We start from the raw sequence: 15,728 nt of genomic DNA on the forward strand, positions 1-15,728 counted from the left end.
CGCTAGGGCTGTGGGGTTCCAACTTCCCAGCAGAGCCCAGGGCCCAGGGATTCTTTATCCTAAGAACCAAATGAGTGGGGGTGAGGCGGGGATGGGTGGAAGGCTGATCGCTGGCAAGGCGGAAAGATCAAAATGGGGCCCGACACTTGATCCCAGCTGGTGAGGGCACGTTTAAGTGTCTGCTTTTCTAAACAAGGGTCACAGTTCCATGAGTGGCCTCGCAGCCTTACGCCAAGCCCTTGACCCCTAGAGGACCGAAGAGCCTCTTTTCCAGTGTGTCCTGGCCTGAGCCACCCTCTTGTCTGTACTTGCTCCTTCTTGAAACTGAATCAGGGATTCCCTGTGCACACCTGGAACAAGTCGTCTTGCAGAAGCTGCGGGAAGAGCAGAGTCAGCCCCAGGCCCGGAAAGAGTTCTGTTTCAATGCAAATGACCCAGAAAGGACAGATTTCGGCCCAGCGGGGGAAGGTGGGTCCCTTGAGCCAAGCGTCCTCCCTCTGTGATGTCACTCAGCGGGGAGGGGCGTGGCCTTGGGAACTGTCCAATCGGGGTGGCGCTGGGGCTGTGGGTGGGGCCACGCAGCGTACCCTGGTCGACGTCCCTGTTGTTCCGGCCTCTGAGTTGCGTGTCGCCTGTCTTGGTGCTCTCTGGTGGCTCTGCCGCAGCTTCTCTCAGGCTTTTATCTGCACCTGTCGTGGGGGGTCGTAGGAAGGACTCGGGGGACCCAGGAGCCCTAGAAATGGTGAGTGTGCGGCCCCGGAGTGAGGACACCGGAGGAGGGAGTGGTGGGAAGCGGCGGGGCGGGCCCGGCCTCCCGCGGTCCCCTCCGGGGTCTGCCGCCACGAGTCCGCGGTGGCGCCGCTCGGCCCTCAGGCCCCTCCGGCCGCAGCGTGGGGGCGGGGCCGGCAGCCGGGCCCCGGGCGTCCTGTGGTCCCTGCGCGCGGCGACTTGGGCCCGAGCGTCTTTGGGCCGCTGTGTGCCCGCAGCCCCGCGTGTCCCAGACGGTGCGGGGCCAGCGGGAGGGCCCGCAGGACAGTCGGGCCTCGGGCTCCGGGGTCCGTGCGCGGAGGGGCTGCGGTCTGTGGGTCCCCAGGGCCTTCTTTCTCCTCAGGGGGCACCTGTTTTCTCGGCATTTTCCATATATTTGGGGAGCAGGCTCTCAAATCCACAGTCCTGTCCCCTCAGCTCTTCCCAGGACTGGCGATAAATCCCTAAGTTTCCCATCTCTCCCCGCATTCCCAAAGCCCGTTTTTAGTTCTCAGGATTATTAAGTATTTGTCCTTCGTGGTGCGTTTCAAACAGACGCGGTATTTTAATCGTTTATCCTTTTCCCCTAGAGCCATGGATAGCTCTTTTCTAAAGACGGTGTGTGTGGATATTTTCCATGAGTGAAAAGCAGCCTCTCACCGCCTGGAACTACGTTGTATGAAATCCTAATGCGTCTCCCAGGATCTTTCTGGGCGCAGACATGCTGTGGGAAGTCCTCTGGGGGCAGGTTCCTTTTTGAGCTTTTCTGGGCGATCTTTCCTGTCGGCATTGCCCCTCCTGGCAGTGGGGTTGGTCGTCTTGAAAAAAGTTATTCACTTAAATCACCGGTTTTCACTACGGGTAAAATGTGTTGAATTGAGCTTGAGAGACAGTATGAAATACTCCCAAACTGGCAAGAAAGAGGTAGATTTCAGAAAAAGTAAAATATTCCATTTGCTGCGAATTCTGGTTTCCGTTTTTCCTCTCCTGAGCATATGCAGTTCCTGAGGTCTGTTCTTTAGTTTTCGGTGTTTTAAAGTGAAATTTCAGAGCTTAGACGTGCGGGCCACAAGTGTTCCAGTATGATTGATTTTTACAAAACGGTCTTGCCATGGAAATAATAATTAAAACTGACCTCTTTTTTCCTGAAAGGAAAGACATTTGGGGTTCTATGATTGAACTAGTGAAAATGCGCTAGATTTGTTCCCTCTTTCCATATAAACAATGGGTTTGAGAGATTTTGCTGGATTGTTCAAACACTGGTTTGTATCATTCAAATAACAATGATGTTCCAGAGCATCTGCAGTGGGGAGCAGACCCTGCAGTCATTGACCCAACCTAAGGCCCCCCTGGGCCTACAGAGGAAAGGCCTTGAAGGCCCAGTTGTCCTTCCTGGGGAGCCTCCCCTGCAGGTGTCCTACTGCTCACACCCCCATGGAAAGAGCCTTTATCCTGAGAGGAGCTGCAGAGCCCTGGACAGCTGGGGGCGCACGTGCTCATGGAGTGGAGAGTGATGCCCTTTCTGAGGCTGTGGTTGTGGTTCCTTAGGCCTAGATGTTTTAAACATTGTTTGAGTTTTGCACCCACACTGTAGGTGCACTGAGAGTGTAATCTGTGCACAGTGAGGAAGTCTGTGAAGATCAGGTGTTCTGTCCTGTGGACAAAGGGTTCATGAATTTGGAGTCCATGTGGGTCAGAAGCTTAGACTGATTCCAGCTGAGAGTTTCCTCACTTGTGAGGATGGGAGCCTGGGGGAGGCAGTGCCTCCATGCTCACAGGAGAGGCAGGGTGTGTGGGCTCCCAGAGTGCCTCCCTGTGGCTGCTCAGGGGTCCCCACCCTCCTTCACCAGGGACTGACCCCCTCCAGGGTTCTGTCTCAAGCAGAAGAGTCTAGACTCCAAATCTTGGAATATGATCACTTTCTGAATGTGGATTTTCGTTCTGAACTGTGGGCAAGCAGGCTGCTTCTATGAGCTAATTGGGATATTCTTGTTTCTGTCCTTGGATTCTTTTACCCAATGAAGATTGCAGCCCTTTGATTCTAGTCTCCATTAACACTTGGGCCCTGTTGATTGAGAGATAAACCAAGAATATTGTAGAACCGAGGAGATTTTGTGTTCCATTTAGGCAAGAGAATTTGAGGAGGTGAGATGGGTGTATCTAAGTCCTCCATGCATTTTCCATTGTTAGGTGTGTCTTTGTCTCTAGAGATCTTTGACATTTAAAAGGCTATACTATTTCTAAGGCAAATGGATCCCTAGTTTAATGGATATGAGAGAGAAACAATTGAGTTTCTAATTTAATTGATAGGAAGAAAACGCTGCAGAGCTTATGTAAAGCTCTCAAATTCCTATACATTTCAGGGCTTAATTGCCAACCCCTAATGCCTTATAATATGCTACCCATTCCTGAAATTATCCCTGCTGTGAAATATAGCAGAGGGACAAACTATAATGCCCCTTGTCCTTTAGTTAGAAAGGATTTGTAAATTTTTTATGGTTTACAATTTTATATCTGCTAGTACTTAGAGGATTAAATGTTGGAAGTTACCCATGTAGAAAAGTTAAAATTAAGTTAATTAATAAAGCAGAAGTTAATTAAAAATAATGATAATGCATAGGTAAATATATGTATATAAAATTATCTCATTTTAAATAAATAGTGCATGAGAAGGTTAAAAAAAATGCCTATAAGGAAACTCCCTTAAGGAGGCTCCCTGCCTGCGGTCCTGCCCCACTCCTCTGCTCTGACTCCAGCCTACCTACATGACCAGTTTTGGTCACTGCTTCATCATCCTGTTAGTGTTTCTTTATGTAAAAACAAGCCAGTGTGGATGCCTGTTTTTCTTAGCCCTGTCCGTTCTTGTAATGAGTAACCAGGGTGCACAGATTTGCTGTTTGACCACTGAAAACTTAGGCCTCACCCTCCCTTTTCCCCTGGGCCTTCTTCCCTGGACAGGCTGATGAGAAAGCCTGCAGGCTCCTGCACTGTGGGCTGCTGCTTGCTGGGCAGCTCCTCCTGGGCGCTGTGCTGCCCTGTGTTGCACTGTTGACCCCACCAAGCCTGGGTTCTATACACAGAAGGCACCAAGCTGGCAGTTGCACTCCCTTGGGAGCAGGAGCCTGGGAATGGGGCCCTCCTTAATGTGGTCCTGGGTTATGTCTTGGATGGAACCTATCTGTGTTTAGAGTGAAGGTGAGACTAAAGCTGGGGTTTCCCTGCCATTAGGGGGCATCTGAAGGTATGTGAAGATGATTATCCCCTGCAACTGATATAAGGCCTTCAGATGGTCAGTCCTCAACAGTTATTGCAGAGGAAAGAGAAGAGACAAGAAAGGAGCCAGTAGATGGAGGGTGGCATCCACACTCCTGATAGCAGAGGGCTGCCAGGCCCCTTCAGTACCTCTGCTGCTGCCCCTGCCTCTACTGCCACGAAGACCCTGACCTTTGCATAGTGGGGGGCAGCACACATAGCCTCACTGTGGCACAGCAAAGGGGTTAGTTTAAACTGACTTAAGCCCGGGATATTAAAAGTCCATAAAGCAGCCAGTTGTCTTGGAGGAGGCCACTAACCCTGATGGCAGTGATGTGAGTCCCTCTAGTGGAAAAAAAATTGTGACTATCAGGATGGAGAGGCCATCCCCTCCCCCACAGTGTATCCAGTGACCAGAATACAAAACAGGGCCTGCCAGCAGGGAGGGAGCAAGAGGAAAGGCACTGAAACAAAGGTCTATAGTTTGACCCGCTCGGAAATCCAAAATGTGCCAAAACAATTTACACAACAAAGATGAAAGAGCCTTGCTTGGCCTTGATCCTCTACGTCAGAGGTTCTGAGTTAATATTAACATCCCCTGTAATGCGCTAATTCACAAATCTTCATGAAATTAATCAAACTAGGTTTCACGTTACAGGTATACCTGGGGATTTCACTAAATTTAAGCAATTTCCCTCATAACCTTAGAGGACTTACTGAATATAATCTCGAGGACAAACAGGTGTACCTCGTTTTTACAGCAGAATGCTCACCTTACCTAAATTCCTCATACTCATAACACTCATTGTCCTAAAATATCCTGTAGTGAAGCAGGGAAGCTCCGAATGAATAATTCATAAATTAAAATTAAATCAAGTCTTTACGACTTCCAAATTGGTCTGACAAAATGGGACCCCACTGACCTTAGCTTCTCAGTTACATAGTTAATATGGCCAAATGTAAATTAAAGAAGTGATTGTCCCCGATGCTTCTCCGTTTATCAGCCTTATTCCATTTGTTCTTGAACCTTTAAAGAAAGAATGACACCTCGCTTTGGATCATCCCAACCCTGAGACTGTTTTTGCACCAAATAAACCCTATTCCCAGGCCTTTGACATTATGGAAATGACTGACTCCATCCAGTCAGCAGCTGGGAAATACCCTGCTGTCACAGATCTGGCTAAGTCTGTCCTGTCCAGTCCTGTGTCCCCAGCCTCCGCTGCACTTGGCCTTCCCCTCTGAAGGTACATGATGCCCTTTTACCTGGTAACCCTCAGGGAGCCTCAGCAGCCTTGCCCTCCCTCAGTTTCTCCAGGCAGGGTCTGAACTGCATCCGCTTTGTTCCAGAAAGGCAGGCACGACATGGCATGCCCCTTTGTACCTGCTCCTTTGGACATTCATTTCACATTCATTCAGAACACACAAATGTTTTAAAAAGGAGCTCTCAAAAAATGCATGGGCCATTGACCCTCATATAATGTGAAGCTCTGAAACTGTGGTTAAGTTTCTAAATATTCTTTGATAATCAGACAGCCGTTTCCTCCCTGACACTGAAAAAATAGCCATAGGCCCCTCAGCAACCACATCTACTAGATTCTTTAGGTGTTGGGCAGGCAACGTATTTCTTGTTTACAAATTTTAGTTGAGTCCACTTATGCTGTAACTTGCAAGTTGGATCAGCTTGAATGGGCCCCTCAGCCACAGAAGGCTCTGGACTGTGTTTAAATTGCCGTACAACAGGCACTCCTGTTAGTGCCCTCAGAATTTCCTTCACTGTAGAGGCCTCAGTGACTTCCTCTCATGCCTCCCGGGGTACCCATGAGGACCTTAAGTTATCCTTATGTGTCTGATGCAAGCACCTGCCTTCCTCAGCCCCACGCTATATGCCATTAGAGCTGTAGTTTCCACCGTGTACTGGGCTTTCTTGAAAAGAGACGCTCTCATAATCTCTGAGCCTGTGACCCTCTACTGAGCTGCCCATTGTACCTTTGCCCGGGGAACCATGCTGACAGGTCAGCATACCCACCAGCACTTCCACATGATATGATGGAGTCACACTTTGGCCCTCTGACTTAAGCCACCTAGAGGAGGGTGGCCTCCTCTCTATTCAGTTGCCTGAAAGATTCTAGAGTTTTGGAGGAGGTCACCATTCCCCCTGTTGGAGACTTCCCTCAGAAGTTCCATGGGAGGGGCTGGCCAAGTGGCTCAGCAGTTAAGTGCGCATGTTCTGCTTCGGTGGCCCGGGGTTCGCCACTTGGGATCCCGGGTGTGGACGTGGCACCGCTTGGCAAGCCATGCTGTGGTAGGTGTCCCACATATAAAGTAGAGGAAGATGGGCATGGATGTTAGCTCAGGGCCAGTCTTCCTCAGCAAAAAGAGGAGGATTGGCAGCAGATGTTAGCTCAGGGCTAATCTTCCTCAAAAAAAAAAAAAAAAAAAGTTCTGTGGGATTAACTGAATCCCCAACTCTGGGGAGTGCACAGATTTTAAGGACAACCTCACATATGTCTACATGATGGAGCTCAGTGGAGAGTTGCTGCTGTACGTCCCTACTTGAGACATCCCTGATGAAGGAGCAAACCCAAGGGTCACACAGCTAACCAGATATCAGGCAGCCATCTTACTATTGGCCCTATCTACATATATTCACAGACTTTTGTACAATTGTCTAAGTGTTGCAACTTTGTAGTAAAAAAAAAAAAAAAAACTTTAGGAATCTCTTGACTCAGAGATAGCCAAAATATAAATATAGGGAACCCTTACTGTACATTACTAGGTCTACAAGACGAGGACTCGCCAGGATGCTCCTCATCCACCTTGGGGTTCTGCCACTACTGACAGTGACCATGGCACTTCTCAGAGGATCCAGTGCTGTGCTCTCCAACAAGGCATTCGATGCAAGTTCCCCCCCCACCCCCATTACTGGTCTCAGATCAGAGAGCATCATACTAGCTTGTTGAAATCACTTGAATGAGAGATGTCCTGTTTCAGTTATCAGGGGTGAGTTATGAGGTTGTCTTAATCTTTCTTTCTTTTTTAAGATACTTCAGTTTCTTTGGAGCAATTTTATGTTTCCAGAAAAATTGATCAGAAAGCACGGAGAGTTCCCACATAACCCTTCTGCATTCACGCAGTTTGCACTACTTTTTGAAGTCTTGTGTCACAGTGGGACATCGGTTGCAGTTACTCACCAATATTGATACCTTAAAGTGCACAGTGTACATGAGCATTGACTCTGTTATGGGATCTGTCGGTTTTGGCAAATGTTGATGGCATGTATCCTTCATTTTTGTATCATATAATGTTTCACTTCCTTCAAAACCCCTTATGCCCTACCTATTCATTCTTCCTTCCCACCAACCCTGAAATCCTTCACAACCTGAGGTCTTTTTATTGGCTCGTCCTTTTCTCTTTTCCAGAATGTCATGTACTTGGAATCAAACAGTATGTAGCCTTCTGAGATTGGCTTCTTTCCCTTAGCAATATACTTTTTTTTTTTTTTGAGGAAGATAAGCCTTGAGCAAACATCTGCTGCCAATCCTCCTCTTTTTGCTGAGGAAGACTGGCCCTGAGCTAACATCGGTGCCCATCTTCCTCTGCTTTATACGTGGGATACCTACCAGAGCATGGCTTGCCAAGGGGTGGGATGTCCACACCTGGGATCTGAACCGGTGAACTCCGGGCCGCTGAACCGGAATGTGTGCACTTAACTGCTGTGCCACCAGGCCAGCCCCAGCAATATACTTTTAATATTCCTCTATATGTTTTCATGGCTTCATACCTCATTTCCTTTTATCACTGAACAGTATATCATCATATGGATACACCAGTGATTGATTATCCATTGGACTCTTGAAGGACATCTTGCTTAACTCTAACTCTTGGCAATTATGAATAAAGTGCCTATAAACATCCATGTGTAGGTTTTTCTGTAAACATAAGTTTCAACTCATTTAGGTCAATTCCAAGGAGAGTGATCACTGGATCTTACTCTGTGTAGTAAGAGTATGTTTAGTTTTGACAGAAAATTCCTGTCTCCCAATGTAGGCATATCAATTTCCACTTCCACCAGCAATGAATGAGGATTGCCTGTAGCTTCACTTCTTCATCAATTTCTGGTGTTCTGAGTGTTTGGAATTTTAACCATTTAATAGATGTGTAGTCTTTGTTTTCTTTGTAACTCCCCAAAGATAGAAGCTGAGCATGTTTTCGTGTTGCTTATTTCCCACTTGCGTATCTTCTTTGTTGAGGTGTCTGTTCAGGTCTTTGTCCGTTTTTAATTGGGTTGTTTGTCTTCTTACCATTGAGTTTTGTGTTCTTTGGGTATTTGGGGTATCATTATTTGTCAGATACGTGTTTTACAAAAGATTTTCTCCTCATCTGTGACTTGTCTTTTCATTCTCTTAACACTTTCCCAGAGCAGGAATTTTTCTTCTTAATGAAGTGAAACATCATTTTTTTCCCTTCAGAGATCTTTTTTGGAGTTGTATCTAAAAATTCATCACTAAAGGCAAGGTCACCGAGATTTTCTCCCCTGTGTTATCTCCTAGGCGTTCTTGACTTTGCACTTTACGTTTAGATCTGTCATCTATTTTGAGTTAATTTTCATGAAAGGTTCATGTCTGTGTCAACATTCATTTTGTGTGTGTGTGGATTCATTTGTGTTTTGTCTGTGGATACCCATTATTTCCAGCACTATTTGCTTAAAAGACTTTGTTTTGCCCAGTGAGTTGCCTTTACTCCTTTGTCAAAGATCACTTGACTATGTGGGTCTGTAGGAAAGCACTTGACTTGTGTATCCTTCAACCTTGGTGTACTCTCTCAGTAATTCCCAGAGTTATCTCTGTTGTTGAGGATTCTTTCAGATGTTTTACAAAGACAGTTTTATTTCTTGCTTCCCAATATGTGAAGCATATTTTATTTTCTTATTACACAGCTAGGCCTTCCAGTACAACGTTACATACAGTGAGGAGAGGAAACTTCCTTGCTCTATACTTCATCTTACCAGAGAAGCATCTAGATTCTCACCATTTTGACGTTAGCTACAGGTGTCCTGTAGATGTTCTTTCTCAAGAAGAGGAAGTTCCCTTCTATTATTAGTTTGTTATCATTAATGGATGTTGGATGGTATCAAATCCTTCCTCACGTCCATTTCCCCTTTTCATTTCTGGTCTTAGTAATTTTTGCCTTCCATCTTTCCTCGGTTATCTTGACTAGATGTTTATCAATTTTATGTAATTAATCCTTTCAAAGGACCAGCTTTTGGTTTTGAAAACTAGGAGAGGTTTTTTTCTTTGAAAACTTTGAATATTTCACTCCACTCTCACATGATTTCTGAAAGGAAGTCTGATTTAATTCGAATCTTTCTTCTCTGTAACTAAGGTCTGGTTTTCCCCTGGCTTCTTTTCAATGTATTCTCTTTGTTGTTGACTTTTTTCTAGTTAGAATATGATTTTTTCTAGGTTGCTGTGCATTTTTGGTGTTTTTCCTGTTTTTATTGTTCTCTGTGATGCTTGGATCTACAATTTGCCATCTGTGATTAATTTTAGGAAAAATCTCAGGGATTAGTACTTCATGTATTTCTTTTCCTTTCTGTCTTTTCCTTCTGGCATCCCCATTTGTGTATTTTAAGCCTTCTGTCATGGTCTGTGGTGCATGGATATTGCGTTCTGTCATTTGCTCTTCGTCTCTGCGTTAGCCTCTGGTGGAACAGATTGTTTTCAGTACAGGCCTTGATAAGAACAGAAGATTTGGGGTCTAGTTGAAAATACCATCTTCAGTTTCTCTTTCCCAATTTTGGAGAGGTTGGTTTGCCTCTGACCTCAATACTCTGTTGAATCTAAGAAGAGTTGTTCATTTCAAGGTTTTTCGTTTTTTTCTAAGAGGTTGGGATGACTACTTCCACATTCCTTAAATGCCCGACCAGAAACCAGAATTTTCTGACTCCAGTTTTTGTTGATTGATTGCTGATGGCTTTGAAGCCTTATTCTTCCTCATTCTCCTGTGACTGCCATCTGTACAAAGTGATAAGAGTGTCTTGCTGCTCCTTCCTGTGGCAGTGGCTAGAGAGTCAGTCCACGCAAGATCCTGCCCTTGTGTGTGAACTATCACCCTGATTCACTCCCTAACCTTGATTTTTAAAATTCTGGCACCTTTCACTGCTCTATGAGGCCATTTCATGGCTTGCCTGACTTTCCCCAGATACCTTAATTATGCACATAATAAACCCTGTCCTACACTTTTGGCAGCGTGTGGTGTCATCAGCTAAGGAATTTGTGCATTCAGGGTTTGAGGTATCATGTCATGCTCCTGGTCACAACATGGGAGCTTGAGAATTAGAGAAGCTGGCAGGGCAGCCTCTGGAGTGGCTGATCAGGAAGCAGTTCGTCCTACAATTGAAAACGGAGATTTTATGTTCTTTTGTAGGAAAGCATTGCTGAACCCTTCAGGTATTTTATTCTCATGGGCAAATTCGCCATCAAGTCATTGTGATTTTTTTTTTTATTAATGTTATGATAGATTACAACCTTGTGAGATTTCAGTTGTACATTTTTGTTAGTCATGTTGTGGGTACACCACTTCCCCCTTTGTGCCCTCCCCCCACCCCCCTTTTCCCTGGTAACCACCGATCAGGTCTAAGCCATTGTGATTTTTAATGAACACACTTGCAATCTGCAACTCTCAGCTGGGTCCTCAAGGTCAGCAAGGCGCAGGGCTCAGGGTTCTCAGTCTGCCATAAAGAGCTCCCCTGGCGTATTTTCTAACTGGGTGCCTATGAGTGCCTCACATTGGCTGGAAGCAGCCTGTGGCATGTGAGTGTAGGGGTTTTGTGGTCTAAGCTGTCATTCCTTCTTCCTCATGTCTGAAGTCTAAGTTCCAATTAACATTCTAGCCCCATCAAATGGCACAGAGAAAGGAAAACTGAGTCTGCGATAATATTACACAAGTTAAAAGCAGTACTTTCCCACAAGAATATTTTCATTCCACCGGCTCTCCCTGGCTACTTCTAAAGGCCTGTTGTACTTTTAGGGATGATGTGGCCAGTTGGGCCTTATTAAAAGTTGGATTTCCACAGATCTCCTGGACTGTCATGTCTGGTGTTGAGAATAGAAGAAAAAGCTTCCCGTTCTTCACTATGTTTTTATTCATTAAAACATTATGCATATTTGCTCCTCTGCTTCATGGAGTGTTGTTAACGGTGGGCAGGAAGGAATAAGATGAGTTTTTCTCACAAGGTATTGATGGTCTTAAAATGTTTCATTTGTATAGAATTTCTCTCGCTTCCCCACATGCTTGGACCCTCCCATTAGTAATAAGATGCAGTGTTATCCAGTAAAAGCATGTAAATAATTTCCATGTGTTTATGATGCTGTTAAATTTATAATGGAGTGTAGACAGAGTAACTTTGATGATCGTGTCATAGAATAAATGTTTGGAGGTAACATAGTCACGCATAACCTTCCTACAAGTGGAGTATAGATCCCCAGTGCTGTCAGGCTCATGCATCCTACTCTACACGTATTTGTGGTGTTTCAGGACTCAGTGGCCATTGAGGACGTGAAAGTGAACTTCACCCCAGAGGAGTGGGCTTTGCTGGATCCTTCACAGAAGAAACTCTACAGAGATGTGATGTGGGACACCTTCAGGCACCTGGCCTCAGTAGGTAAGAATGAGGACATTCCATCACTGCATCAAGTGGAGAGCAAGTGTTTCTGGCCCATCAACAGTGTTTGAAGGTGTTTCAGAATGTGGAAAGGAGGATGTTGGTGAATAAACTAGGCACGGTCACAGTCAAAAATGGACAAGGATTGTAGTAATTTGTCTGTAATTTCTTACATTTTGCAATCATTTTCATTGGTCTACATTTTAGGGAAAAAATGGGAGGATCATGACATTGGAGATCAGTACAAAAACCAGGGGAGAAAACTAAGGTAAGTCACACTCATGGTAGAAAGTCATAGCTCATGAGAATTCTGTTATGTTATGAAACTTTAAAAGAAGGAAACAAACCAAATAACCTCTGCTTCAAATGTATTTATTCTTGGAAAATTTTCACCAAAAATACTTGATGTATGTGACATAGATGTTCAGTGTTTGCAAAATAGTTCACTTGGAAACAGTATTAATAAACGCTCTGTAGGAATATCACTGTTTGGGTAATAGCAAGGGTGAGGTCCTCTTACAGAGCATTCAGTATATTCAATTTCAGAGAATTCACACAAGGCAGAAAACCAACAGTTTTCCTGTAAGTCATAATAAATGTAACAAACATAAAATCATTAATAATGTGCTTCTCATTTTTTACAGAAATCGTATGGTAGAGAGACTCTGTGAAAGTGAAGACAGTAGTGAGTGCAGAGAAAACTTCAGCCTTATTCCAAATCTCAGTCTGAATAAGAAAACTACTAGAGTGAAACCACATGGATACAGGGCATGTGGGAAAGTCTTCATGCGTCATTCACCCCTTTATGGGCACATCAGATGTCACACTGGACTCAAACCGGATGAGTATCAGACAGATGGAGAAAAGCCGTATAAATGTAAGAAATGTGGTATAGCCTTCCGTTATCTCCAGGTTTTTGAAAAACATAAAAGAAATCACCGTAGAGGGGAAAACAATAAATGTAAGGAATGTGAGAAAGCCTTTAGTAGTTCCGCTTCTTTGAGAAGACATGAAAGAATTCACACCGAGAAGAAACTCAATCGATGTAAACAATGTAGAAGAACCTTTATTTATCATCATACTTTTCAAAGACATGAGAGGATTCACACAGGACAGAAACCCTATGAATGTAAGCAGTGTGGTAAAGGTTTTGTTTCTCTTAAAGGTTTCCAAGTACATGAAAGGAGTCACACTGGAGAGAAACCCTATGAATGTAAAAAATGCAGTAAAGCATACGCTTCTTCCAGTTCTCTGCGAGTCCATGAAAAGACTCATAGTGGAGAGAAGCCCTATGAATGTCTGGAATGTGGGAAAGCCTTTAGTTATTCCTCTAGATTGAAAAGCCATGAAAGAACTCACACTGAGGAGAGACTGTATCAATGTAAACAATGTGGAAGTGTCTTCAGAAATCGGGATACTTTTCAAAAACATGAGAGGACTCACATAGCAGAGAAAAACTATAAATGTAAGCAGTGTGGTAAAACTTTCGTTTCTCATCAAGGTCTCCGAATACATGAAGGAGGAAATCACAGTGGAGAAGAAAAACCCTACAAGTGTAAGGAATGTGGGAAAGCCTTCCGTTTGCGTGCATCCTTTCAAATACATGAACGAATTCACACTGTAGGAAAATCCTATGAATGTAAAGAATGTGGGAAAATCTTTGCAAGGTTCACAAGCTTTCAGAGACACATGATGATGCACAAGGGAGATGTTCTTTATATATGTGAAGAATGTGGAAAAGCTTTCAGTTATTCCACTTCATTGCGCAAACATGAAACAATTCACACTGGGGAGAAACCCTATCAATGTAAACAATGTGGAAGAACCTTTAGGTATCATCAAACTTTTAAAACACATGCAAGTACTCACACGGGACGGAAACCCTATGAATGTAAGCAATGTGGTAAAGGTTTTGTTACTCATAAAGGTTTCCAACTACATGAAAGAATTCATACAGGAGAGAAACCCCACACATGTAAACACTGTAGTAAAGCATACCGTTGTTCCAGTTCTCTGCGAAAACACGAGATAACTCATAGTGGAAAGAAACCGTATAAATGTCTGGAATGTGGGGAAGCCTTTAATTATTCCTCTTCATTGCAATTACATGAAAGACGTCACACTGGAGAGAAACCCTATAAATGTAAAAAATGTAGTAAAGCCTACACTTCTTCCGGTTCTCTACAAACACATGAAAGAACTCACACTGGAGAGAAACCGTATCATTGTAAAAAATGTGGTAAAGCATTCATTTGTTCCAGTGCTCTGCGCAAACATGAAAGAATTCATACTGGAGAGAAAACCTACAAGTGTCTGGAATGTGAGAAACGATTCGTTACTCCCAGTTCATTTCAAATACATCAAAGGATTCACACTGGAGAAAAACCCTATGAATGTAAACAGTGTGGTAAAGCCTTCAATTATTACTATTCCTTAAAATTACATGGAAGAACTCATACTGGAGAGAAGCCGTATGAATGCAAGGAATGTGGGAAAGCCTTCTGTTATCTCCAAACCTTAAAAATACACCTGAGACTGCACACTGGAGAAAAACCCTATGAATGCAAGGAATGTGGGAAAGCCTTCTGTTATCTCCAAGCCTTAAAAATACACCTGAGACTGCACACTGGAAAGAAATTGTATGAATGTAAACAATGTGGTAAAGCCTACAAATATTATGGTTTCTTACAAATTCATGAAAAACGTCATACTGAAAAGAAACCCTGTGAATATCAGGAATGTGGGAAAGCCTTTATTTCTTGAACAAAGTTTTAAGGACATGTAAGAGTACACAGAGGAGAAAAATATAAATATGAAGAATGTGGGAAAGTCTTCTTGATCCCAAGTCCTTACAAAGACATGAAAGACCTTAATTGATAAAACCTCCTGAACGTAAACAGCATGGGGAAGCCTTCAATTGCCCCCCACCCTTATCTGAAAATGCCCAATGAAAAGAGTTCAAGAAACATGGGAAAGATTAATGGAAATTACTCTATGTATAATGTTCTAGAAAATTTTCGAGATGAAAGAATTGTTATAAACGTTGTAAATATATTGTGTTTACCAAGCCTCTTTCTTAAAATGCGATATTGGACTGTGGATTTCTACAAATTACTATTAGAAATGAAGCAAGAGTTCTGTGAATTGTCTTTCAAAACTAGTACATAAGATTAACAGGTACTGCCTTTTCCTTAAATTGACTAATATTTTCTCTTTCTATTTTGCAGCCTGTTGTATCCATGGGTGAATTGAAATGTATTGCTAATATACAATTAGGTTTAATTTTCTTTTATAATGTTTTATTTGTTCTGTGTTCAGGGACTGTTGAAAATTGATACTTGTTTGTTGGGATTTTCCTGCTGGCCTTGTGTAGAAGCATCTGTATATCCCTAATCCATTATATATTGTACCTTTCTTACTGAGAAAGCCTTTTTGAGGTGCTGGGTATAACAGCCTTTTTCTATTTTCCATACTATTAAACATTGAGAATAAATTTGTACACATGGCAACTTTATCAAAAAGTGTAGTTTCATGTGAATTATTTTCACATTTGGGCCTTTGTTCGTCCTTCCTGTTATTTGATAAATAGACTTTGAATTAGTTAGACTGTGGTAGGGAAACAAAACCTAGAGCTGGACACTTGGTTTGCATTATGGTGATAAGTGTAACGTTAGGAACTAGATCTTTCAGAGTCCACCTCCTCTATGGTTCCATGTTGGAATTCAGCAGGAGCCTCACTTGCATGAGATTTGGAAGGCAGAAGCAAGAAGGCATTAGTCAGAGTTTGGAGCCACCATACTGGGAGAGAGACATCAATGAATAGGAGCTTTGAGGATGCCATGCTGCAACCCATTTTCCAGATTCTTTGCCTTTCCAGTCAAGATTATCCTCAAAGCGGGCTGGCCCCATGGCCAAGTGGTTAAGTTTGCATACTCTGCTTCGGCGGCCCAGGGTTTCACTGGTTCGGATCCTGGGCATGGACATGGTACCGCTCATCAGGCCACGCTGAGGTGGCATCCCACATGCCACAACTAGAAAGGCCCATAATTAAAATATACAACTATGT

At 43.6% G+C, this 15,728-nt stretch overlaps 1 protein-coding gene across 2 annotated transcripts; it reads left to right on the top strand.

Moving 5' to 3' along the window:
- The first annotated feature begins 615 nt into the window (after positions 1-615).
- On the top strand, positions 616-15,137 carry LOC124252036 (zinc finger protein 14-like). Of its 2 annotated transcripts, XM_046685133.1 has the most exons (4): positions 616-742; positions 11,536-11,662; positions 11,870-11,930; positions 12,307-15,137. In XM_046685133.1, the coding sequence occupies exons 1-4, from the start codon at positions 740-742 to the stop codon at positions 14,423-14,425; spliced, it is 2,310 nt and encodes a 769-aa protein (XP_046541089.1). In that variant the 5' UTR covers positions 616-739; the 3' UTR covers positions 14,426-15,137. The 2 variants fall into 2 exon arrangements, with proteins under 2 accessions (XP_046541089.1, XP_046541090.1); XM_046685134.1 differs by lacking the exons at positions 616-742; positions 11,870-11,930 and having other exon boundaries at positions 11,535-11,662.
- The last annotated feature ends 591 nt before the right edge of the window (positions 15,138-15,728 follow it).

Source organism: Equus quagga, chromosome 14 (genome assembly GCF_021613505.1).
Source record: "Equus quagga isolate Etosha38 chromosome 14, UCLA_HA_Equagga_1.0, whole genome shotgun sequence".
Taxonomy (NCBI): Eukaryota; Metazoa; Chordata; class Mammalia; order Perissodactyla; family Equidae; genus Equus; species Equus quagga.

Excerpts from the sequence above, each read along its gene's own strand:
- LOC124252036 (XM_046685133.1), top strand. Across the intron at positions 11,663-11,869 it reads CAGGCACCTGGCCTCAGTAG|GGAAAAAATGGGAGGATCAT; the intron begins GTAAGAATGAGG and ends TCTACATTTTAG. Across the intron at positions 11,931-12,306 it reads AACCAGGGGAGAAAACTAAG|AAATCGTATGGTAGAGAGAC; the intron begins GTAAGTCACACT and ends CATTTTTTACAG.